The following is a 27621-nucleotide window of genomic DNA, read 5'->3' as shown; positions in this document are numbered from 1 at the left end:
TTTTTTTTCCTTTGTAATAAATAATGTGAAAAATACATTGAGACCATGCGAATATCCTATTCTTCATCAAAATCTCACCCACTAGTTATTGTATCCATTGATGATTTTTGCCTAAATAAATTAGTGTGAAAGTTTCAAATGGTGATTTTCTAACTCTATCATTGCTTCTATATTTAATAGTGGGTGTTCTGCTGTAGGGAGGAATTTTATCCCCTCCTCCATTTTATTTGTTCATTATCAGTATGGATTTGTAGATTCAACAGCTATAATCCATTACTAGCATGATTTATTTTAATAATCAATAGTCCCAGATGTGAACAGTAGGATTCCATTCGAGCTGGTTTCTATGTATTTTTTTACATGACTTCATTATTTTTTTATCATGTGTTTATTTTCTGACATAAGATGTTCAAGGTTCATCTTGTACTTTTCCTGCCGTGGTACTGGAACCAGCCATTTCTCTAAGGAGCCCTAATTTTTTTACAGATGTTATTTAGCAACATATATTCAGCACCAAGTATGCTCATTGATATTGGAGTGTCGTTGCTTCTAGTCCTTTCAGCAAATAGGGCTAGGAATATATGTTATGAATAATATTTTTATACTAATACCTCCAATGCCAGTCCAATCCCCAAAAGTTCTTTTTTAGTTTCCCCCCTTTCATATTTGTATCTCCCTTCTTCCATAGTGAGAATCCTGGCTCTCAATAACATCAGTGTTTATACATATTACATTATATACAATATATTATATACAATACTCATATCGCTATAAAAAACAAACCAACTTAGTAGAGTTCAAGATTTGCTTGTAGGGTTTTTTTTTTTCGACTAATGGTGTATAATCAAAGTCCTGTGTTCATAAATTATTCAGATTTGTTTTTTTCTTTAGTGTAGTTGTTTTTCTTTTTTTTTTTTTTTTTTACTTTTTTAAATGTTTATTTATTTTTGAGAGAGAGAGACAGAGTGCGAGTGGGGGAGGGACAGAGAGAGAGGGAGACACAGAATCTGGAGCAGGCTCCAGGCTCTGAGCTGTCAGCACAGAGCCCAATGCGGGGCTCAAACTCACAAACCATGAGATCATGACCTGAGATGAAGTTGGACGTTTAACCTACTGAGCCACCCAGGGGCCGTCATAGCGTGGTTGTTTTTCATTTGAAATAGTGTCAAGCTCTCTTTTTTCTGTTTATATTCAATTTAAGTTTTCCCACATTCTTACTGATATGATTTAAATTTTTTCTAATTTACTTTATCTTTTAAATTATTATTTTTTTAAGTAAGCTCTACACCCAATGTGGGGCTCAAACTCACAAGAGTCGCATGCTCAACCGACTAAGCCAGCCAGGCACTCGTCTAATTTATTTTCTAAATTGTAGTAAAATATACACAGCATAATATTTACCTTTAACAATTTTCAAGTGTACAGTTTAGTGGCATTAAGTACATTCACATTTTTGTGCAATCATCATCATTATTCATCTTTAGAACGTTTTTCATCTTGAAAAACCAAATGATTTGGTTTTTACAATTGGATTATTTTATAAATATTTACATTATTGCAAAAGTCAAAACTATACACACTTGTATACTTAGAGAAGTGTCATTCCCTCCCATAACTGTTCCACTCCATTTCTTCCACCTCCTATAGATAACCAATTTCATTAATTTCTGGTTTAACTTTTTTTGTGTTTCCTGTTGCAAAAAATGGGCAAATATGTGTATATTTTCTTATTTCCTCTTCTATTTTACAGAAATGTAGCAAATATGTATATTCCTTTGTACTTTGGGTTTTTCCCACTTAACAATAGATCTTGAAAATCCATATCATTTACCTTTATATATATATATATATATATATATATATATATATGTAAAATACTCAATGTTGTTTATCTATGTTGGAGGAGGTAATCGTGAGGACTTGACTGCTGGTTGACCTGCGAACTGGATCCAGGCAATCAGATACTCCTCACTCAAACCCCATTCTTGGAATGTACATTATGCTTACTATCTCCACAATGAGAGCTATTCTAATGACATAACTTTGAGAGTAAGTTATTGTTGAGACCACTTGTACAGAATACATGACTGAACCCAGTTAAGGCCTTTTGAGATCTGGTGGGCAGGGGAGGAATTCTACTCATTTTGCAGCTGCCCAAGATAAGCCTCACAAGTAAGTTCCCTTGCTTAGTAAAAATACAACCTAAGTGTCCATTGATAGATAAATGGATACAGAAAACGTGTTATATACAGTGGAATATTACTTAGCCATAAAAAATGAAATCTTGCCATTTGTTTTTTAATGTTTATTTATTTTGAGTGGGAGAGAGAGAACAGGAAAGCAGGGGAGGGGCAGAGAGAAAAAGGGAGAGAGAGAATCCTAAGCAGGCTCCGCACTGTCAGGGCAGCGCCTGACATGGGGCTCAGTCCCACGAACCATGAGATCATGACCTGAGCTGAAATCAAGAGTTGGACATTGAACCAAGTGAGCCACTCAGGTGCCCTGAAATCTTGCCATTTGTGACAACACGAATGGACCTAGAGGATATGTACTAAGTAAAATAAGTCAGACAGAGAAAGGCAAATATCATGTGATTTCACTTATATGTGGAATCTAAAAAACAAAACAAAACAAATGAACAAACAAAAAACAGAAACTGGCTCATAAATACAAGCTGGCGGTTGCCAGAGGGGAGTGGGGAGGTAAGATGGGTGAAATAGGTGAAGGGGATTAAGAGGTACAATCTTCCAGTTGTAAAATAAATAAGTCATGGAGGTAAGAAGTACAGCATAGGGAATATACTCAATAATATTGTTATAACATGATATGGTGACAGATGGTGACTACACTCATGGGGGTGAGCACTGCATAATGTATAGAATTGTCAAATCACTTTGTTGTATACTTGGAACTAATATAACATTGCATTTCAACTATACTTCAAAAAAATAATTAAAAAATTTAAAAAACTTACCAATCTAGAATGGTCTGCTTCTTTCTTCAGTCTCTCCCTGCCCTGCATGTACAGGGGCCAGTTTGTGAACCAACAATGTACTATAGTATGTTCAGTCTCCTGTATTTGAATATTTGGGTGGTTTTGAGTATATTTCAGTTATAAATAGTGCTAAATGAGTAACTTTGTACACATATATTTTCTTACTTTTGGAGTAGATTCCTAGAAGTGGATTGCTGGATCAGAGGACAAATGCATATGTAATTTTGCTAGGTGCTGTCAAATTACCCTCTATCGATATACCATTTTGCATTTCCACCAGCATTATATGAAGGTGCATGTTTCCCCACAGCCTCGAAATTGGCATGTATTGAATTTTTGCCAACATGATAAGTGAGATTTCTGTTTTCTTTAAAAACTTACCTTAATTTTTACTTGTTCAATTTATATGCAGTAGAATTCATTCTTTTATGGTGTACCAGTCTGTGAGTTTTGACAAATGCCTAGTGTCACCACTCCAACAATAAAAGATATAACAGTTCCATCACCACAAAAACCTCCTTGTGTAGCTCCTTTTGTAGCCAACCCTTTTCCCCACCTCCAACCCCAGATAGCCACTGATCTATTCTCTGTCCCTTTGAGTGTGTCTTTTCCAGAATGTCATATAAATGGAATTGCACAGCATGTCCCCATATACTTTTATTTTGTATTATTATTAGTGTCTGTGAACATTTTAAAATGTTTTTCATATCTCTCGATCACATCTCATCACTTTAGAACGAGCCATTTTCCTTTCTATATGCATATCTTTGTGTCTTCAACATAATGAAATTCTCTTTCTGTGTGTGTATGTGCATGTACTTCCAGCAAGGCCTAAAAGTGTAGTCATATCATGTTTCACACCATGAATTTAAATCCAAATTATAGGCACCTGATTTTATTTTGTTGGTATATTTTCCTCTGGAGTATATTATTCTTGTCTAGTTAAATCATCCCAGATTTACAACCTACTATGATAAACAGAACTGGACCAAATAAATGGAAACTTCTTTAGCTATGTAGCATTTTTGTTATTTTTTAGATAAGGGGAATTTTGTGTTTAAAGAAACGGACTATGACACAAAAACTAAAAAGACAGAAATCCTTCCTTACAACCTTAGTTTCGCGCTCATCTCCCAAACAAAATAACAAAAAAGACGGCATTTGTTGTCTATAAACTGAAATTTAAGTCTTTGTTGGTGTTTTAAAGCAATAAAGAACGTTAACTTTAACATTTTCATGAAAAAAAAAACTTAAATAACTTTGACGTCCACTCTGTTCAGAGGACAAGGCACAGTTCCTGGGACACAGAAAGTATTCAACAAGCTCTTACTCATTTTCTTTTAAAAATCTCCCTCATTGATATCAAGTGTATTTCTGCTTTCCTGCCTTTACTATTTTCATCTGATTCGAAAAGCTTTACAGGCAGAATGAGGAATAAGATAGCTAACATTCTCGTGGCTGGGCCCACTTTCTCTGGAACATTACATGAACAAAGTGGGTTTCAAGGACTTCTAAATCAGCGGGGAAGACTCCGTTTCAGCAACCTTAAACCATTTTGGATTAGGGTAGAAAAAAAAAAAAAACACCCCCCAACGCTTCCCAACTGCGCATGCGCCTGTGAAGATCCATGAAATGTCTCAGCTTTTCGTAAACGAAAGGGGTGGTTAATCATCCTTAGCAAACCAATGAAAAACCACCAGATTATCCTTTTTCTATTGGCTAACAGAGACCAATTAGAAGTGAACCGTCTTTTAGTGGGCGTCTAGCAGTAGAGCGCCGTGACGTAATGTGAAGGGTCACCCAAAAGGGCTAAGTTGGACCAATGAGGAGGGACAGGGGGCTGGTTCGCCTGTTCTCACGCCCGACCCTCAGACCGAGCCCGAAGAAAGTTTAGCTTCTCAGAGGGAGAGGAGCGAACATGGCAGCGCGTTGGTGTCTTTGGTGTGTCTCCGCGAACATGGCGGTGGCGCTGCTGCTCAGTTACGGGGTTGCCTCAGCTTCTGCCCAAAGAAAGAAGGAGGTGAGGACGCTGTTTGCGACAACACGGGCTTTTCCCAAATAGTGGGGCTTGAGAGGGTCTGTACTCTTTCCCATTCCTTTTCCCCCAATGGTTCTGTGTCTTTTGGTGGCTCCATTTTCACCGTTTTTAAGAGTTATGGGGTTCGCGAGAGAAGAAATTGTAACTTCTTGTCTTCTGGGGATGTAGAGTCTGAGAGGGGTGGGGTAGATGACAATCTGGCTTCGTTAGGCCTGTGCATGTACACAGTTGCGAGTGTTGACAGTACTTTCAGTATGGACCCCATCAGGTGCTAAGGGAAGTTTGACTTTAGGTCGGTGGGTAGATTTTCTGCAGTCCGTAGATGCAACTTCTTTCTAGACGACTAAGAGCTATATGTTTGTAGCATTTTCGCTTCAGGAATGTGAGAATTAAACTGAAAAGCTAAAACTATGCCAGGATTATAACATTGTCCAAATAAGTGATTCGAAGCAATTTACTGGGATGGAAGCTCTTAAAACATTTTCAATCATTTACCAATATCAAATATGCCAGGTACTGTTGTAGGAGCTTGATATGCGTAAGTGAACAAAACTAAGATTCCCTCTTTGTGGAATTTACTGGCTTTGGCAAGAAGAGGACATACAATATTCTTTACTTACCGTTAAGCAATGCAAGCAAAGGAAGGCATTTTAACATTGTGTTTTGAAACATTTGTGACTTAGAGCCATATGCTCTTAGAGATTACTAACAATTATTTATGTTCTCTAATTTTATAGATGAGGAAAACTGAGTACTAAGCTTACACAGTTATTTGTTGCAGAACAAGAACTAAAATCCTAGGTCAGTCTTATGCTAGTTCCTGTAGTACAGGAACTTTTTTTTGTGCTTCCTCTAGTACACAACACCTGTACACACACTTTTAAAATACCATTTAAACGTCTCACATGCTTGTCAACTGAGCTGAATTTAAAGGAGCCTATTTTAGGGGTTCCTGGGTGGCTCAGTCGGTTGAGCGTCCGACTTCGGCTCGGGTCATGATCTCGCGGTCTGTGAGTTCGAGCCCCTCGTCGGGCTCTGTGCTGACAGCTCAGAGCCTGGAGCCTGCTTCTGATTCTGTGTCTCCCTCTCTCTCTGCCCCTCCCCGCTCATGCTCTGCCTCTCTCTTTGTCAAAAATAAATAAACATTAAAAAAAATTAAAAAAAAAACATTTTAAGGGAGCCTATTTTTTTCTGTTTCTGAATATTTGAACTAGTCGATAAAAGAAGCCAGGAAGTTAGTGAATTACTTACTAGGTTGGCAGAAAATTTTAAAAAAACACAGTTTTCAAATGTATAGTGAAGTGAACAGGCTTTTTTGGGGGGTGGGGGATTCCAAGCTGTTTTTACATGGGTAACAAGATGCAGGGAAATACTTTTTTAAATTCTTTAAAAAAAGTTTTTTTAATGTTTAGTCATAGTCAAATGAGAGACAGAGTGTGAGTGGGGGAGGGGCTGAGAAAGAAGGAGACACAGAATCTGAAGCAGGCTCTAGGCACAGGGCCTGACACGGGGCTCAAACTCAACAAACTGTGAGATCACGACCTGAGCCGAAGTCAGACGTTCAACCGACTGAGCCACCCAGGTGCCCCGGGAAATACTTTACATTTCAGGTGCCTTTTATGCAACCCCCCCCCAACCTACATATAAGTGCATATGTATGTATAGAGAAACCTTTGTAAGGATACATAACAATCTTAACAGTGGCTATCTCTGGGTAGTTGGGATTGTTCATTAGGGGAACACTTTAACTTTTTACATTATATCCTGGTATTGTCTGAATTTCTACAGTAACTACTTACTCCTTTTTAAATAAGAAAAGTGAAGATTTTTTAAAACTACTATTTCTACCAGTTAAATTCTATTTAGTCATTTAATCTTTCACTGAAATAGAAGAAGTGCCTAGCAGAAGATAGATTTTTAAATTTTATTTATTTATTTTTAAAATTTTTTTAATGTTTATTTTTGAGAGAGTGAGAGAGAGACAGAGTGGGATCGGGGATGGGGCAGGGAGAGGGAGACACAGAATCTGAAGCAAGCTACGGGTTCTGAGCTGTCAGCATGGAGCCTGACGTGGGGGGATGAACCATGAGATCATGACCTGAGCTGAAGTCGGAGGCTTAACCGACTGACCCACCCAGGCGCCCCAGAAGATAGATTTTTTAAAAAAAGGAATCAGCAGGGGAGCCTGAGTGGCTCAGTTGGTTGAGGGTCCGGCTTCGGTTCAGGTCATGATCTTGCAGTTTGTGAGTTCGAGCCCCGCGTCGGGCTCTGCTGACAGCTTGGAGCCTGGAGCCTGCTTTGGATTCTGTGTATCCCTCTCTCTCTGCCCCTTCCCTGCTTGCACTCTGTCTCTCTCTGTCCCTCAAAAATGAATAAACGTCAAAAAATTAAAAAAATAAATGAAAAGGAATCAGCAATGAATTCTATGCTTTAAAATGATTAACATGGTGGATTTATGTTATGTAAATTTTATCTCAGTAAAATAGTTTAAAAAGGAATCAGATTCCAACTTCCTTCCCATCATGCCCACTTTTCAGACCCTTACCACTCTTGCAAATCTGTTGTGATACTGCCTAACTGGTCGTTTTGAACCCATCCTTCCTTCAACCAATCCTTTGTAGTGTTGCCAGAGATGCTAACATGAAAATCTGGAAGCCTTTTAAACCTATTTTGCAAAGTATAAAAAGGCTTCTGTAGCTTGTCCCTGGTTGGCTTGTTCCAGGCTCATCTCAGTCCAAGCTCCTCTCTATACTATGACTGTACTAGTCATACTGAATTATCTGCCTTCCTTGATATTTCTGTATTTTCTTGCAACTGTCTGTATTTGCTGGACTTCTGGAGTATTTTCCTTTTCTCTCACCGCCCCCCCTCATTCACCTGAGGATTCCTACTCTTCAAGTCTTAGCTCAAACATTATCTTCTTCCTCAACCAAGCTTTTCCTAGTCCCCCCAGGTGAATTGAGATGAATTCAGCATATCACGTAATCATGTTCATATATCAGTCTTTCCCATACTCTGTGATCATCTTGAATACAGATACTTTTAAATTAATTTTTGTTTCCTGGCATCCATCAATGTCAAAAAGGTCCTTGATAAACATCAAGTTAATTCATTAATTGTGTGTATATAGAGTCAGGAATCTGTCCTTTCACTTGCAGTTTGTTTAGATTTCACAGCCTGAAGTTGGATTTTCTCATCAGTAAACAAGGAATTAATATAGGATGGTAAAGATGGTTTAGTTTTTACCCCTTTCCCCTGTAACTGAGGATGTTTTAAACTGTTAAAAAAAGATAACTGTGATACTACTTAGAGACAATTAAAAAATATAGGTGTTCTGTTACAGAACACTTACTTTTTTTGTCAATTTTGAAAACATTATTTATTTATTTATTTTAATGTTTATTTATTTTTGAGAGACAGACAGACAGAGAGACATAGCATGAGTGAGGGAGGGGCGGAGAGCGAGGGAGACACAGAATCCGAAGCAGGCTCTAGGCTCTGAGCTGTCAGCACAGAGCCTGACGCGGGGCTCGAACTCACAAACCATGAGATCATGACCTGAGCCGAAGCCGGACGCTTAACTGACTGAGCCACCCAGGCCCCCCCACACTCTTTTTTTTTTTTTTTTTTAATCTCAGGTCTATCCATCATAGTAGATGTGGCTTTAAACTTTAGGGTGATGTCCAGTCTTATAATCTAAGTATTCCTTTTAAAAAGACACTTTTCCTAAAGTAATATAATTAAAAATCACTTCTCAAGTTCCTCCTGGTTGTCTGTTGTTAAATGTAATGCTACCCTACTTATCTGATTATTTACACTCATAACAGTGTTTTCACTGGAACATTGACTTATTCTATAATATTTATTCAATACCTTCTACATGCCAGGCACTGTGGTTTATATACATTATCTATAATTCTCACAATAACCCTGCAGAGTATTAATCCCTTTAGAAAGATGAGGGAAGAGGTAACTGATGTTGAACCAGAGAGATGTGAGTTTGCCCAAAGAAGCACAGCTCTAGAGACTGAGCTGGGATTTCACCCCAGGTCTGACTCCAATCCCCTTCCTCTCTGCTAGGCCACAAAGGTTCCTTTTGAAATGACTTATTTTATTTTTCTGATGAATTGTATCTCCCTTTAGTAGAAGGAAAATTGTTTGTCCTTGCATCTGGTGTCATTTTAGGAAGGCAGCATGATAAAAATGAGTAAGCATGACCTTTGATAAAATGATCTGTATATCTTGATCTACTTCTGGGAATCTGTAACAGAGAAATAATATGAAATATGGAAAACAATGAATGCACAAAGCATACTGAAGCCTAATAAAAATGATTATAATAATGCTAGGATGACAAATAGGTCTCCCCTCTTTTCTCAGTTTTCCAAAAAATTTTATAAAATATAAAAAGCATATATGTTAATGTAATCCAAGTGATCCTTAGCCAGTTACTCTTAGTCTCATTTTCCTTATCGGTAGAATGCAAAAATGCCTATTTCTATGCATATTGTGAAAATTAAATGATGAAGGCTGTAAAGTGCTTAATGCTGTACCTGGCATATAGAGGACATTAGATTAATATTAGAAAATAAGATTGTGTTCCTCTGTGGTAGTAAATTACTTTTCAGTTGATATCTTTGTGATATTTTTATGAATATTATTCAGAAAATAGAAGTACTACATATTTTGACAAGGAAGGTTATTGTTGGGAAAACTTCTACATTCTCTGACATTACTTTGAGAACTGACACATAAAATTGCCACGTGCAAAACCCCTGTGATTCTTTTTTTAATGTTTATTCATTTTTGTGAGAGAGAGAAAGAAAGCTAGTGAGCATGAGTGGGGGAGGGAGAGGGAGGCAGAGAGGGGAACAGAGGATCTGATGCAGGGCTCGAAAACATGAACCAGGAGATCATGACCTGAGCTGAAGTCAGATGCTCAACCCTTGTGATTCTTTTTTTAATTTTTTTTAACGTTTATTTATATTTATTTTTGAGACAAAGAGAGAGCATGAACAGGGGAGGGGCAGAGAGAGAGGGAGACACAGAATGTGAAACAGGCTCCAGGCTCTGAGCTCTCAGCACAGAGCCTGACGCGGGGCTTGAACTCACGCACCGTGAGATCATGACCTGAGCCGAAGTCGGACGCTTAACCGACTGAACCACCCAGGCACCTCAACCCTTGTGATTCTTTAGAAAATAACTTATTACTAAGAACCAAAGGCCTAGTAGCAGTTGCAAAGCAAATTGAGGTACCCCCAAAAACTAAAACATCAAGAAGAGGGGACAGGTACCCCCAAAAACTAAAACATCAAGAAGAGGGGACAGACCCTGTCCAGAAATTAGGTAAACTGAGAATGGAGCAGATGACATTTAAGGATCAAAAAATGCTCCATTCTCAGGGGTGCCTGAGTGGCTCAATGGGCTAAGAATGTGACTCTTGATTTCAGCTCAGGTCATGATCTCAACATAGTGAAATGGAGCTGAGGTCGAGGCCCCCTACCGCTGCCCATGTTGGATTCCATGCTGGGCGTGGAGCCTGCTTTAAGGTTCTCCATCTTCCTCTCCCCCTTCTCCACTTGTGTGCACACATACACTCTCCCTCTCTCAAAAAAAAATGCTCTCTTCTCTGCTTATTGTCTCTTTCCTTCAGTCATTATCTTCCAGATATGTTTCTAGATCTGTTCAATCTCTTAATTTAGTGATGGACTTGGAAATGTATTCCTTAACCAGGAATTTTATTTCACTAATGTCTGAAAACTAGTGGATGATTAACAAAAAGCTGAAAATAGCAAGAAATGTTATGAATAAACCCTGATGGTCTAGAACACAGATACAGTCAAATAAGCTTTGTGGGAAAGGGAGGTGCATTTTAGGAATTCAGACTGGTGATGTTTATTTAGCTTTATTACTTCTGAAATTCAGAAGAAATCTTACCAGCAGGATCAGATTTTAGTTTTAAATGATAATGGATTCCCATATGCTATTTTTCATGAGAGAGATTCAGGGACAGTAGGAGAATTTGTAGTTGTTAAGACTTAGTCTAATTTACTAGAGCTAACTTAGATAAATATTATGCAAGCAGGTAGAGTGAAATGAAACTGTTGTGTCGCTGCCTTTTCTTGGCTCTCTTAATCGTTCGTAGCCCTAAAATATTCATCATACTTGATTATTACTAACAGGATTAGAGATATTAATTGACTTCCTGTTAGTGGGATTATTTTGTGGCCATACTAATTAAAATGTTTCCAGAGAAGAGAGAGTTCAAGCTTACTTAACTTTGTTGGTAAGTATTTTAATTGTGAATAATATTGCTCCTTTTTTTTGTTTTATTTGAATAGAATATAGTGTAGTTCAAGAAGGAGGAAAATTACTTGATTGTAAAAGTCTTTCCTTATGAATTTAGTTTTTTCCATAACAACCCTGTATTTTGTTGTGAATAAATGTATTTAATACAAATTAAAAACTGTGAATGGATATGTTTTCTTAAATGTTTTGTAAAACTGTTAGTGGAAAAATTGTTTGCAATAGTTGTTTCCAAATCAATTGCTTTTTGTAGTTTCTGAATAATTCATTTGATAAACCACCTACTTTTCTGTACTATAGTTCTTTGTGGATCTTACCAATAACTATAAAATATTAATAAATAGAAGGGAATGAAGGGCATGAAGGGCATGGGCAACATTTTAATTCTTTACTTTTGAAGGTTATGTCTTTGGAAAATAAAGGGTATCTGGGGAGTGTATAGTGGGACTTAGTGTAGATGCTGTAGAAAAACAAAATTTTTATTTCTGAGCCATAGCTTTCAATACCCAAACAATGGGCTGTAGACAATGGATAAAAGGTACCCTAAGGAAGAAGTTTCTTCAGTACTAGAGATTTTACACTGATCAAGATATCTTTCAACTCAGGGAGCCTGAGTGGCTCAGTGGTTGAGCATCTGACTCCTGATTTTGGTGCAGGTCATGATACTAGGGTCACGGGGTCAAGCCCTGCATCGGGCTCCACACTGAGCATGGAGCCTGGTTAGGATTCTCTCTCTCCCCTGCTCTGCCCATCTGCACCACTCACGTACTCTCGCTCAAAAATGAAAAATAAGTTACAAAATTAAAATAAAAAATGAAAGCTTTCAACTCAAATGTGAAAAGAGAAGTTCCATTATAAAACCACATACTAGAGAAGACAGAGGGCTAGTGAAAGAAGTATCTAGGACCTGTACTTTAAAAACTATAAAACATTGATGAATGAAATTGGAGATGACACAAATAAATGGAAAGATATCCCATGCTCATAGATTGGAAGAAGAAATACTGTTAAAATGTCCAAACTACACAAAGCAACTACAGATTTAATGCAATCCCTATCAAAATACCGACAACATTTATCACATAACTAGAAAAAACAATCCTAAAATTTGTATGGAGCCATAAAAAACCCCAAATAGCGAGGGCAATCTTGAAAACAATAAAGCTCGAGGTATCAGAATTCCAGACTTCAAGTTACACTACAAAGCTGTAGTAATCAAAACCGTATGGCACAGGCACAAAAATAGACACATTGATCAATGGAACAGGATAGGAAGCCCAGAAACAAACCTATGATTATATGGTCAATTAATCTTCAACAAAGGAGGCAATGGAAAAAAGACAGTCTCTTCAACAAATGGTGTTGGGAAAACTGGACCTCTTCCTTGCATTATACATAATAATAAACTCGAAATGGATTAAGGACCTAAGTATGAGACCTGAAACTAAAAATCCTAGAAGAGAGCACAGGCGGTAAAGTCTGTAACATAGGCCATAGCAACATTTTTCTAGATGTCTTCTTTATCCATACGTCTATGGACATTAGGTTGCTTCCATATCTTGGCTGTTATAAATTATGCTATAGTAAACATAGGGGTACATATATCTTTTTGAATTAGTGCTTTTGTTTTCTTTGTGTAAATACCCAGGAGTGGAATTACTGGATCATATGGTATTTCTGTTTTTAATTTTTTGAGAACCTCCACAGTGGTTGCACTAATTTATACTCTCATCAGTAGTGCATAAGGGTTCCTTCTCCACATCCTTGCCAACACTTGTTATTTCTTGTCTATTTGATTCTAGCCATTCTGACAGTTGTGAGGTAATATTGTGGTTTTGATTACATTTCCCTGATGATTAGTGATGAGCATTTTTTTTTCTGTTTCTGTTGGCCATCTGTATGTCTTTGTAAAAATGTCTATTCAGGTTCTCTGTCCATTTTTTAAAAAGTGTTTCTTTATTTTGAGAGAGAATGAGCATTAACAGGGTAGGGGCGGAGAGGGAGAGAGAGAATCCCCAACAGGATCTGTGCTGTCCATGCAGAGCTTGACATGGGGCTCAGTCTCACAAACTGGGACATCATGACCTGAGCTGAAATCAAGAGTCAGACGCTTAACTGACTGAGCCACCCAGGTGCCCTTCTCTGCTCATTTTTAATGAGGTAATTTGATTTTTGGTATTGGCACTGTTGAATTTTGATAGTTTTTAAAATTATATTCTAGCTACTAATCCTTTGTCAAATACATGATATTAAAATATTTTTCCCCACTCTGTAGCTTGTCTTTTCATCCTCTTAACGTGGTTTTTCCTAGAGAAAAAGTTTTAATTTTGATGAGGTTTATCTTTTTTTTTTCTTTTTTATGGATCGTGCTTTTTGGTTTTAGGTCTAAGAACTCTTTAACTACCCCATGATCCTAAATGTTCTCTCCTATTTTTTTTTCCTAAAAAAGTCTTTTTTCAGTAAGTTCTATGCCCAACATGGGGCTTGAACTCACAACTGCGAGATCAAGAGTCAGATGCTCTACTGACTGAGCCAGCCAGGCGCCCCTTTTTTATTTTTTCCTAAAATGTTTAATTTTTTAAATGTTTGTTTATTTTTTGACAGAGAGAGAGAGAGAGAGAGCACGAGCAGGGGAGGGGCAGAGAGAGAATGGGAGACACAGAATCTGAAGCAGGCTCCAGGCTCCAATCTGTCAGCACGGAGCCCAATGCGGGGCTTGAACTCATGAACTGCGAGATCATGACCAGAGTCAAAGTTGGACACTTAACTGACTGAACCACCCAGGCACCCCTTCCTAAGATTTTTTATAGTTTTAATTTTTATATTTAAGCATGTGATCCAATTTAAGTTTTTTGTATAAAGTGTGAAGTTTAGTTTGAGGTTTGTGGTTTTTACTATGGATGTCCAGTTGCTCCAGCACTGTTTGCTGAAAAGGCTCTCCTTCCTTTACTGAGTTGTTTTTGCACCTTTGTGAAAAATCAGTTGGCTATACTTATTATAGGTCTATTTTTGGGTTCTTGTTTCTATGCCATTGATCTATGTATCTATTCTTTTTTATCAGTACCACCCTGCCTTGCTTACTGTAGCTATATAGTAAGCCTTAAAATCAGGTAGAGTGACTCTTCCGATTTTGTTCTTTGTTTTTGAGATTGTTTTAACTACTCCAGTTTCTTTATAGGTGTGTTTTGTTTTGTTTTGGTTTTGAGAAGCAACATCTTATACAAAAAGTAGCTGGTTGGTTTAACTCAACATTCTTTGGAATCTTTGGTAAATGAAAGGTTTTATGATTTTATATTTTATTTATTAGTAAATAATAAGTAATTCACATCAACAGTGTAGTATCTTACTAAATCTCATTATGAAATAATAGAATTTTAAGAATAATTATCATAATCAGCTCCAATTAGTAGATTCTATTTTTCTGTCTTTCACATTTTCTACGTACCTCTGCTTGTTAGTCTTGGTTTTAAGTTGCTTAGTTCAAAGGAACTTCAGATGACAAGTTGAGAGCATTAACACTATGCTCCTCCCTTTTTTTTAGATGGTGTTATCAGAAAAGGTTAGTCAACTGATGGAGTGGACCAATAAAAGACCCGTAATAAGAATGAATGGAGACAAGTTTCGTCGCCTTGTTAAAGCCCCACCAAGAAACTACTCCGTTATTGTCATGTTCACTGCTCTCCAACTTCACAGACAGTGTGTTGTGTGCAAGTATGAACTTTCAACTATACTTTAAAATTAAATAACATAAGATTTTAACCATTTCTCAATCCCAGAAGAACCAAATTGGTTCTGTGGGTACATAAACAATTAATGTCTGTATCTTACTTAGGATGTCTGTAGTAACACATAATACTACTGCCCTTTTACAGTATTTCTTAGTTTCCCACATTAGTGGGGGGAACAAAAAACAAGGGTAAACTATTCTGGTAGCCATGATAGGAATAATGTAAAAGTTGAATAATCGTCTTATAAATTGGTGTCACTTATACAAATGTATGCTAGTAGCATTGATGTAGTATTTTATCATTTGTAAGTGCTTTCAATTTCATACTCTTATTTTATACAACAACCCCAGAAGGTAAGTAAAGCAAGTATTCTCTCATTTATGAAGAAACAAGTTCCAAAATTTTTAACTGGTTTACCCAAAAGTAGAGATAATTATTAATGCAATAATGGTAGCTATTATTGCTATATTGGAATATAATATATTCCAAATTCCAAATTTGGAATTACAAGAGAACATTTTTAGAAAATAAAGATGTATGATTTAGAGATGTTTTCTTTTTTCTAGATTATTTTGTTGTGATTATAAACCGTGGAAATGGCGACTAATCTCAGTTAAACTTTCATCAAACAATGGTGTATTGATTTTATTTTCCTGTTTCTGAATGATCTTAGGAACAAAGATTGAGATTTCTTTAAACAAAAGGACTTTAAACAAAAGGACTATATTTCTTTAAACAAAAGTACAAATAGTGGGTACTGAAAAATAGAACAGCTTTAGCTTTTTGGTGTTTTTTTTTAACTTATATTTGAGATCAGTGTGTGTGGTCTGGGAATTCACTTTAAATGAAATGACAAAGCTACCCTGTGACGAACTAATTTAATAAAATCTTGAAGGCTTTCCAAATTCTGACAGCCTGGGCCTATGTGAAGGAATAGACAATTTTTTTTTTTAGAATATACATTATGCTACCCCAAGACTTCTATCTTTTCTTAAAGGATTTTCTCCCTAGAGTTAAGAGATAGTCAAGGTAATTGGTACTATGGGTAGTACTTATATTTGAAGAGATGTTATGAATAAACATAAAATCTAAAATCACTCCTTTTTTTAAATTTTCTTTTCTTTCATTTTTTTAATTTACATCCAAATTAGTTAGCATATAGTGCAACCATGTTTCAGGAGTAGATTCCTTTGTGCCCATTACACATTTAGCCCATTCCCCCTCCCACAACCCCTCCAGTAACCCTCTGTTTGTTCTCCATATTTATTAGTCTCTTATGCTTTGTCCTCCCTGTTTTTATATTATTTTTGTTTCCCTTCCCTTATGTTCATCTGTTTTGTCTCTTAAAGTCCCCATATGAGTGAAGTCATAAGATTTTTGCCTTTCTCTGACTAATTTCACTTAGCATAATACCCTCCAGTTCCATCCACGTAGTTGCAAATGGCAAGATTTCATTCTTTTTGATTGCCAAGTAATACTTCATTGTATATATATACCACATCTTCTTTATCCATTCATCCATCGATGGACATTTGGGCTCTTTCCATACTTTGGTTATTGTTGATAGTGCTGCTATAAACATGGGGGTGCATGTGTCCCTTGGAAACAGCACACCTGTATCCCTTGGATAAATGCCTAGTAGTGCAACTAGGGTAGTTCTATTTTTAGTTTTTTGAGGAACCTCCATACTGTTTTCCAGAGTGGCTGCACGAGCTTGCATTCCCACCAATGATGTAAAAGAGATCCTCTTTCTCTGCATCCTCGCCAGCATCTGTTGTTGCCAGAGTTGTTAATGTTAGCCATTCTGACAGGTGTAAGGTGGTATCTCATTTGTATTTCCCTGATGATGAGTGAAGTTGAGCATCTTTTCATGTGTTGGTTGGCCATCTGGATGTCTTTGAAGAAAAAAAATTTTTTAACATTTATTCATTTTTGAGAGTGAGAGAGACAGAGCATGAGCAGGGGAGGGGCAGAGAGAGAGGGAGACACAGAATTGGAAGCAGGCTCCAGGCTCTGACCTGTCCGCACAGAGCCTGACGCAGGGCTCAAACTCATGGATCATGAGATCATGACCTGAGCTGAAGTCGGACGCTCAACCGACTGAGCCACCCAGGCAGCCCTCTTTTTTAAAAATTTTTAAATGTTTTTTATTTATTTTTGAGAGAGAGAGAGACAGTGTGAACAGGGGAGGGGCAGAGAGAGGGAGACACAGAACCCGAATTAGGCACAGAGCCCAATGCAGGACTTGAACCCATGAATCGCGAGATCATGACTTGAGCTGAAGTCAGATGCCCAACCGACTGAGCCACCCAGGTGCCCCTAAAATCACTTTTTTCCTTTATTTATTTTAGAGAGAGAGAGAGAGACCACGTGTGAGTGGGGGGAGGGGCAGAGAGAAAGGGAGACAGAATCCAAAGCAGGCTCCAGGCTCCAAACTGTCAGCACAGAGCCTGACGCAGGGCTCAAGCTCACGAACTGCGAGATCATGACCTGAGCTGAAGTCAGATGCTCAACCGGCTGAGCTGCCCAGGCGTCCCCTAAAATCACTCTTAGTTCAATAATTTACTCAGCAATCAAGAGTATATAAAAAATCAGGAAACAAACACAAACTCCTTCATAATTCTGTATTAAATGCAAATTAATGACAAGTGTTTATTAGTATCTTTCTATAGTACCAAATTTAATATTAGCTCACATTTTCCTAAACTCATTCAAAAAATAAAAGTTAACAGCAATGTGTATAATACTATATATTTGGTGCTATCAGGATGAGAAGTGTAAGATGCCTATCCTTATAATATGGCTAGGGAAATGAATTCCACACGTGAAAATTTAGCTGATAATATAAGGCAATTTATAATTAAGTAGCAAATGGATTATGTACATAATAAATACTACAAGATTTCAGGAAGGACTTAAAATAGGAAGATTGGGATTGGCCTGAAGAAGAAAGGATTTGTATTAAGGCTAGACAGATGGATCAGATTTAGATAGAAGTAGGATATTTTGGTTAGAAATAAAAATGTGTGCAAGGGTACAGAGATAGTGGCAAATAAGGTGCTGGAATTAAGAAGTCCTGTTTTGGATTGATTAGTAGTAAGGCTACATAAAAGCTAGATGCCTTATTAGGACTAGATGATAAAGAACCTTGAATGACCGGTGAAAGCTTAGAGACTGTTCTAAAGTAGTAGAAAAGCAATAGTGGTTTCTGAGAAGAGTAGGAGTTTCAGGAAAGTAGTAATTTAGGAAGACTGATGTATATTGTAGTGTAAGAAGAAGGATTGGAGAAGGAGAAACTAGAGTCAGTATTTTAATATTCTAATGTCCAATATTAAGGATCTGACTTTAGCTGGTGGCAATGAAAGTTAATTAGAAGGGATGGAGTTAAAAGATAATTGCAAATGAAGAATGATCAGATCTTGGAAACTGAAAAAATTTGGGCAATAAGGGAAAAGTCAAACGTGACTTGAGGTTTCACTTAATCTCACTTCCCTAGATTCTTCTTATCTTTCACCCTAATAATTCCTATGACTGTATTTTTATTTACTAACTAGCATGTTACACATTAGATTTATAAAATGAGTTACTATTATAGCCTTCTTTCTCTGGAAATACTTAAACCTTGTCTTTAAACACTTAAGTAATTTAGAGTATTAAAAAAGTTGTTGTACACTTAGCTGTATTTTTCCAGTGACTACTTAAAGAGCTTTGAAATAAGAAACAGGCACAAAGTATGAAGCTGAGTCGAGTAACTACTTTCTGTTGAAATCCCTAGCACTTAGGATAAGCCTTCTCTCATGTCAAAACAGTGGCAATTTTTTCCAAGGTTTGTCCTAACCCTGTCAGCAGAGCCTTACTGCTCGCTCTCTCTCTCTCTCTCTCGCTCTCTCTCTTCCTTTCCTCCCCTCTCTTTCTCTCTTAAAAATATTTACCCCCCTTTGGAAAAACTGCTATGGCTTCTTTGGCTCTGTTTTACTGCTGACAAACTAGATTGCTTTTAAAAATGTTTTATGTTTTATCTTCACAAATTTGCTTGTATCTAGGCAAGCTGATGAAGAATTTCAGATCCTGGCAAACTCCTGGCGATACTCCAGTGCATTTACCAACAGGATATTTTTTGCTATGGTAGATTTTGATGAAGGCTCTGATGTGTTTCAAATGGTAAGATCTTTGGCTTATTTTATTAAGTAGGGATAAACTAACTATAGATAAAGTAGAATATCTTTTTCAATGGTCACAAGAATTCTTATTTATATATTCTTTATTATCTAAGTACAATGGATATACAATGTCGTATTGCTTTCAGGTGTACAACATAGTGATTTCACAATTTCATCCATTACTCACTGCTCAGCATGATAAGGGTATTCACCATCCATCACCACACAATGTTATTACAATATTTTGACTATATACCCTATGCTCTACTTTTCATTTCTGTGACTTATTTGTTTTATAACCGAAAGTTTGTTCCTCTTAATCTCCTTCACCTATTGCCCATCATCCCTTCCCTCTGGCAACTACCAGTTTGTTATCTGTATTTCTTTTTAAAAACAATATTTTTAATGTTTATTTTTGAGAGAAAGAGAGTGCAAGTGAGGGAGGGGCAGAAAGAGAGAGAGAGAGACACAGAATCTGAAGCAGACTCCAGGCTCTGAGCTGTCAGCACAAGGCCAACATGGGGTTCTAACCCATGAACTACGAGGTCATGACCCGAGCTAAAGTCAGACACTTAACTGACTGAGTCACCCAGGCGCCCCTGTTCTCTGTATTTCTGAGTCTGTTTCTGTTTGTTTGTTGGTGTGTTTTTTAGATTCCACATATAAGTGGGGCACCTGGGTGGCTCAGTCGGTTAAGCGGCCGACTTCAGCTCAGGTCATGACCTCGCAGTCCGTGAGTTTGAGCCCCGCATCGGGCTCTGTGCTGACAGCTCAGAGCCTGGAGCCTGTTTCAGATACTGTGTCTCCCTCTCTCTGACCCTCCCCCGTTCATGCTTTGTCTCTCTCTGTCTCAAAAATAAATAAACGTTAAAAAAAATTTTAGATTCCACATATAAGTGAAATCATGTGGTATTTATCCTTCTCTGTCTGACTTATTTCACTTAGCGTAATACCCTCTAGTTCCACCCATGTTACCACAAATGGCAAAATTTCATTCTTTTTCATGGCTGAGTAATAGTTCGGTGTGTGTGTGTGTGTGTGTGTGTGTGTGTGTGTGCGTGCGCGCGCACGCACGCGTGTATATACATGGCATATCTTTTATATCCATTCATCTATCGATGGACATGTGGGTTGCTTCTATATCTTGGCTATTATGAATATCTCTGCAATAAATAGGAATGCATATATCTTTTTTTTTTAATTTAACTTTATTTTTTATTTTTTAAAATTTACATCCAAATTAGTATATAGTGAAGCAATGATTTCAGGAGTAGATTCCTTAACGCCCCTTACCCATTTAGCTCATCCCCCCTCCCATAACCCCTCCAGCAATCCTCAGTTTGTTTTCCATATTTATGAGTCTCTTTTGTTTTGTGCTCCTCCCTGTTTTTATATAATTTTTGTTTCCCTTCCCTTATGTTCATCTGTTTTGTGTCTTAAAATTCTCATATGAGTGAAGTCATATGATTTTTGTCTTTCTCTAATTTCACTTAGCATAATACCCTCCAGTTCCATCCACATAGTTGCAAATGGCAAGATTTCATTCTTTTTGATTGCCGAGTAATACTCCATTGTGTGTGTGTGTGTGTGTGTGTGTGTGTGTGTGTGTGTGTGTGTATATACCACATTTTCTTTATCCATTCATCCATCGATGGACATTTGGGCTCTTTCCATACTTTGGCTATTGTTGATAGTGCTGCTATAAACATGGGGGTGCATGTGTCCCTTGGAAGCAGCACACCTGTATCCCTTGGATAAATACTTAGTAGTGCAATTGCTGGGTCATAGGGTAGTTCCATTTTTAGTATTTTGAGGAACCTCCATACTGTTTTCCAGAGTGGCTGCACCAGCTTGCATTCCCACCGAAGATGCAAAAGAGATCCTCTTTCTCTGCATCCTCGCCAACATCTGTTGTTGCCAGAGTTGTTAATGTTAGCCATGCTGACAGGTGTAAGGTGGTATCTCATCGTGGTTTTGATTTGTATTTCCCTGATGATGAGTGATGTTGAGCATTTTTTCATGTGTCGGTTGACCACATGGATGTCTTCTTTGGAGGATTGTCTATTCATGTCTTTTGCCCATTTCTTCACTGGATTATTTGTTTTTTGGGTGTTGAGTTTGATAAGTTCTTTGTAGATTTTGGATACTAACCCTTTATCTGATATATTGTGTGAAAATATCTTCTCCCATTCTGTTGGTTGCCTTTCAGTTTTGCTGATTGTTTCCTTCGCTGTGCAGAAGCTTTTTATTTTGATGAGGTCCCAGTAGTTCATTTTATAGGAATGCATGTATCTTTTCTAATGTTTTCATTTTCTTTGGGTAAATAGTAGTGTAATTCTTGGGTCATATGAGATTTCCAATATTAATTTTTTGAGGCATCTGCATACTGTTTTCCATAGTGTTGCACAAATTTACATGTCCACACCAACAGTGCACAAGGGTTCCCTTGTCTTCACATCTTTGTCAACACTTGTTATTTCTTGTCTTTTTGATTCAAGCCATTCTGACAGGTGTAAGTCAATATCTCATTCTGGTTTTGATTTGTATTTCTGTGGTGATTAGTGATATGGAGCATCTTTTCATATGTCTATTGGCCACCCGTATGTCTTCTTTGGAAAAATGTCTATTCAGTTTCTCTGCCCATTTTTTAATTGGATTATTTGGGGGTTTTTTGGTGTTGAGTTATATGTTCTTTATATATTTTGGATATTATCCCTTTGTTAGATATGTGATTTGCAAATATCTTCTATTCAGTTAGGTTGCCTTTTTGTTTTGTTGATGATTTCTTTCCCTATGCAAAAGCCTTTTTATTTTGGTATAGTCCCAATAGTTTATTTTTTATTTAATTTCCTTTGCCTGAGGATACATATGTATAAATATGTTGCTATGGCCAATGTCCAGGAGATTACTGTATGTGTTTTCTTTTAGATTTGTGGTTTTATGTCTCACATTTAGGTCGTAGGACTGCTTTTGTGGTGTCCCAAAGATTTTGGACTGTTATTTTTCTGTTTTCATTGTCTCCATGTATTCTTTAATTTCCTTTTTGATTTATTTGTTGACCCATTGGTTGTTTTAGGCCCCATGCATTTGTGTTTTTTCTGTTTTTTTTTCTTGTAATTGATTTCTAGTTTCATTGCATTGTGATTGAAAAGATGCCTGATATGATTCCAATCTTCTTAAGTTTTGAGATTTGTTTTATAACCTAATTTATGATCTATTGAGGAGAATGTTCCATGTGCACTTGAAAAAAATGTGTATTCAGCTGGGTTTTTTGGATAGAGTGTCCCATATGTATCTGTTAGGTCTGTCTGGTCTAATGTGTCATTCAAAACCACAATTTTTTTTATTGATTTTATGTCTCGATGATCTACCCATTGATGTCAGTGGGATGTTAAAGTCTCCTACTATTATTGCGTTATTGTCAGTGTCTCTCTCTATATCTGTTAATATTTGCCTCATTTATTTCAGTGCTCCTATGTTGGGTGTGTATTTATAATATTTATAATTGTATTGTTAAATTTATCCTTTTATCATTATGTAATGCCCTTCTTTGTCTCTTGCTACAGTCTTCTGTTTTAAGTCTGTTTTCTCCGATATAAGTATACCTGGCTGTTTTTCCTGCCTTCATTTTCATGGAATACATTTTCCATTCCTTCACTTTCAGTCTGTGTGTTTCTTTAGGTCTGAAATGAACCTTTTGTAGGCAGCACATAGATTGTTCTTGTTTTTTATCCATTCAGTCACCATATTTTTTTTAGAGAGAGAGAAAGAGCACAAGAGAGCACACACAAACAGGGGAGGGGCAGAGAGAGAGAGGGAGAGAGAAAGAGAGAATCTTAAACAGTCTCCACATCCAGCACAGAGCCCAAAGGCAGGGCTTAATCTCACAATCCTGAGATCATGACCTCAGCCAAAATCAGTTGTCAGACAGACACTTGGACGCCTTGGGTGGCTCAGTTGGTTAAGCGTCCGACTTCAGCTCAGGTCATGATCTCTCAGTTTGATGGTTTAAGGGTTTGAGCCCCACACTGGGCTCTGTGCTGACAGCTCAGAGCCTGGAGCCTGCTTCAGATTCTATGTCTCCCCCTCTCTCTGCCCCTCCCCTGCTCACGCTCTCTTTCTCAAAAATAAGTAAACATTAAAAAAAAAAAATTTAAAGAGTCAGATGCTTAACCAACTGAGCCACCCAGGTGCTCCATGATATGTTTTTTGATTAGAGCATTTAGTTCAGTTAGAGTAGTTACTGATAAGTATGTACTTAGTGCCATTTTGTTATTTTTTTTCTGGTTGTTTTTGTAGGTCTTCTCTGATCTATATTTTCTTCTTCTCTTCCCTTGTGGTTTGATGGATTTGTCTAGTGTTGTGGGTGGATTATGACATTCTATGTTACCTTGTTTTTAAGATTTTGTATATCCCTTGACTAATTTTTGTAGATATAATTGATTTTACTTCTTTTGTGTTTTAACTTCCATGCTGGCTTTATAAGTGATTAATCTAATGCCTTTACTGCATTTTTGCTTTCACCATTGAAATGTCCTCATTTCATAATTTTCTTACTTCTAGTTATGGCCTTTTTCCACTTAAAGAATGCCCCTTCATGATCTCACTATTGGTGAGTTTGAGCCCCACATTGGGCTGTGCTGGCAATGCAGAGCCTCCTTGGTATTCTTTCTCTGTCCCTCTCTCTCTGCCCCTCCCCTGCTCTCTCTCTCTCAAAATAAATAAACTTTCTCTTTTTTTAACGTTTATTTATTTTTGAGACAGAGAGACAGAGCATGAACGGGGGAGGGCCAGAGAGAGAGGGAGACACAGAATCTGAAACAGGCTCCAGGCTCTGAGCTGTTAGTACAGAGCCCGACGCGGGGCTGGAACTCACGGACTGCGAGATCATGACCTGAGCCAAAATCGGACGCCCAACTGACTGAGCCATCCAGGCGCCCCAAAATAAATAAACTTTTAAAAAATAAAATAAAGAATGCCCTTATCATTTACTCTAAGTTTGGTTTAGTGGTGATGAACCTCTGTAACTTTTTTTTTTGTCTCAGAAACTCTTTATCTGCTCTTCAATTCTGTTGATAACCTTACCTGGTAGAGTATTTTGGTTGCTGTTTTTTTTTCTTTCAGCACTTTGAATATATCATGCCACTCTCCCTTCTGGTCTGCAAAGTCTCTGCTGAAAAACTCAGCTGGTAGCCTTACTGGGCTTCCCTAGTATGTAACTGTTTTCTCTTTCTGCTTTTAAATTTCTCTATTATTAATTTCTGCCATTTTAATTATATGTTTTTGTGTAGACCTACTTGGATTCATCTTGTTTTGGGTTTTCTGTGCTTTCTGGACATGGATGTCAGTTTCCTTCCCCATATTAGAGAAGTTTTCAGCTATTTTTTCTTCAAATAATTTTTTCTTCCCCCTTCTTTCTGTCTTCTCCTTCTGGGATTCCTGTAATGCAAACATTATTATGCTTGATGATGTCATAGAGGTCCCTTAAGCTGTTCTCTTTTTTAAAAATATTTTACTTTTAAGTAAAACAACGTGGCACTTGAACTCTTGACCCTGAGATCAAGGGTTGCATGCTCTTGCAACTGAGCCAGCCAGGTACCCCAAGCTGTTCTCTTTTTTTATTATTCTTTTATCTTTCTGCTATTCAGCTTTGTTGCTTTATATTATCCTGTCTTCCAGATTGCTGATCCATTCTTCTGTGTCTCCCAGTCTGCTGTTTATTCCCTCTAATGCATTTTTTAATTCAGTTATTGTGTTCTTTACCTCTGTCTGGTTCTTTTGGATAGTTTTTATCTCTTTTTTGAAGTTCTCTCTGAGTTCATCCACCTTCTTTTCAAGTCCAGTGAGTACTTTTATTTATTTATTTATGAATATAATTTATTGTCAAATTGGCTTACATCCAATACCCAGTGCTCATTCCAATAGGTGCTCTCCTCAATGCCCATCACCCATTTTCTCCTGTCCCCCACCTCCCCACCCACCCTTAGTTTTTTCTCTGTATTTAATAGTCTCTTGTGGTTTGCCTTCCTCCCTCTCTGTTTATATCTATTTTTCCCTTTCCCTTCCCCCATGGTCTTCTGTTCAGTTTCTCAAGATCCACATATGAGTAAAAACATATGATATCTGTCCTTCTCTAACTGGCTTATTTCACTCAGCATAATACCTTCCAGTTCCATCCACATTACTGCAAATGGCATGATTTCATTCTTTCTCATTGGCAAGTAGTATTCCATTGAATATATAAACCACATCTTCTTTATCCATTCATCAGTTGATGGGTATTTAGGCTCCTTCCATAATTTCGCTATTTTTGAAAGTGCTGCTATAAACATTGGGGTACACATGCCCCCATGCATCAACACCAGTGAGTACTTTTATGACCATTGCTTTGAACTCTTTATCCGGCATATTGCTTATGCCCATTTTGTTAGCTCTTTTTCTGTGATTTTGGCTTGTTCTTTTATTTGGGACACAGTCCTCTGTCTCCTCATTTTGTCTATTTCTGTGTTTGTTTCTTTGTGGTCATGTAGGTCACCTACATCTTCTGGTCTTTTTTTTTTTTTTCCTGGTCTTGAAAGTAGTGGCCTTGTATAGGAGAGGCCTCATGGTGCCCTGTAGTACAGTTACCCTGTACACCAGAACCAAGTGCTCCCTATATGAGCTACATGTGCCCTCCTGTTGTGGATGAGCTGTGATTGCTGTGGGCATGCTGGTGGGCGGGGCTGGCCCTCACCCCAACTGGTTTCAATAACCAATTCACCTACTGCAAGTGCACTAGACAGGGTTTGCCTCCTACACTGTTGAGAGGCCCTGCTGCAGCCCTCATGGGCTTGTTGGTGGGTGGGTCTGGCCCTAAACCTGGTTGTTTACAGCTAGGTGCTGTGATAGCTACAGATGCAGGGAAGGGTAGTGCTGGCGCTGGCTGTCAGTGCAGTCAGCTAAGAGGCCTACCTTTAGGAACTGCAGGCATGCTGTTGTATGTGGTTATCTCCTCCCCACCCTAGGGCAGAATTCATTTTGGAAGGGTGCTAGTTCCAACTGGAGCTGCCTGCCAAGTGTGGTGGGGCAGAAGCCACTTTGCAGGGGCACCTGCCAAGGTGTGTGTGTTAAGTGGGGCAGGTCTAAAGAGGAATGCCAGAGCCAGACATGTGGCACTAACAAGGTAGATGGAGAGTGTGTGAACTGGCTTCCACAAGTGACTGAATATGTAGGCTAGGGGTGGGCAAGATAAAAATGGTACCCACTAGCACTTTTGTTCCCAGAGAAGTCTGCAGATCCCTGCCCCTCCAGCACATGTCCTAAAATTGGTGAGTAAATTTCCTTCATATATACCCCAGGTACTTTTCAAACTGCTGCTTCTGTATTTCAGGCTAAGTCATTTAGTGTGCTGATTCTTTGAGGGTAGGGATTCGTTTTCTTTTTCCTATTTCCTTCTTGCTTTCCCGGAGTTAAGCCCCACTTCTTTTCTTTTCTTTTTTTTTAATAACTTTTTTTAGTGTTTATTTATTTTTGAGATAGAGACACAGAGTGTGAGCAGGGGAGGGTCAGAGACAGAGGGAAACACAGAACCCGAGGCAGGCTTCAGGTTCTGAGCTGTCAGCACAGAGCCCGACATGGGGCTCGAACCCACAAACTGTGAGATCATGACCTGAGCCGAAGTCAGCTGCCCAACCAACTGAGCCACCCAGGCGCCCCTTAGCCCCACTTATTTACAAAGCAAGATGTATGGAGACTTACCTTCCCAGTGCAGGCCTTCAGGGCCAGGGGTCCCTGGTGTGGGATCTGATTAATTGCCTTGCTCCTCTGTGCTTGTGATGTCCCTTCTATTTGTGGTCATTTGTACTGGGGGTTTGGTTTCCAACCATATCTCCATTCCTCCTACCCTTTTTGATGTGGTCTATCTACAACTAGCCGTGGAAGATCTTTTCTGCCAGTCTTCAGGTCATTTTCAGAATTAGTTTCCAATACATGTAGCTGCTGCCTCAATGTGTCCATGGGACAAGGTGAGCTCAAGGTCCTCCTACTCCTTCATCTTCCCTTGGCCACAAAAAGTTTTAAATATTTATTTATTTTGAAAGAATGAGAGCGAGTGAGTTGGGGGGAGGGGCAGAGAGAGAGGGAGAAGGGGAATCCCAAGCTGGCTCCACAGGCTCCACGCTGTCAGCACAGAGCCCAGTGCAGGGCTCTTTCCCATGAACCCTGAGATCATGACCTGAGCCAAAACCAAGAATCCGATGCTTAACCAACTGAGCCACCCAGGTGCCCTGGACACAAGAAATTTTAAATAGGACTTGTCTTATGTGATATCTAAAGTAGTTAGTGAGATAAAAGGTGAACTTGAGCTAGCCATGAAATGTAATGGTCGGTGCTATTAGAATATGGAAAATGAGTAGT

At 38.1% G+C, this 27621-nt stretch overlaps 1 protein-coding gene across 1 annotated transcript in view; it reads left to right on the top strand.

Moving 5' to 3' along the window:
- The first annotated feature begins 4764 nt into the window (after window positions 1-4764).
- Window positions 4765-27621, top strand: part of MAGT1 (magnesium transporter 1) — a 58873-nt gene continuing 36016 nt past the window's right edge. The window contains exons 1-3 of the mRNA XM_058714858.1: window positions 4765-5015; window positions 14881-15050; window positions 19111-19228. Coding sequence (XP_058570841.1) covers window positions 4914-5015; window positions 14881-15050; window positions 19111-19228 — 390 coding nt within the window. The 5' untranslated portion in view covers window positions 4765-4913. The remainder of the gene's footprint in view (window positions 5016-14880; window positions 15051-19110; window positions 19229-27621) is intronic.

This window comes from Neofelis nebulosa, chromosome X, assembly GCF_028018385.1.
Source record: "Neofelis nebulosa isolate mNeoNeb1 chromosome X, mNeoNeb1.pri, whole genome shotgun sequence".
NCBI lineage: Eukaryota > Metazoa > Chordata > Mammalia > Carnivora > Felidae > Neofelis > Neofelis nebulosa.
This window is presented reverse-complemented; position numbering and strand designations above follow the sequence as displayed.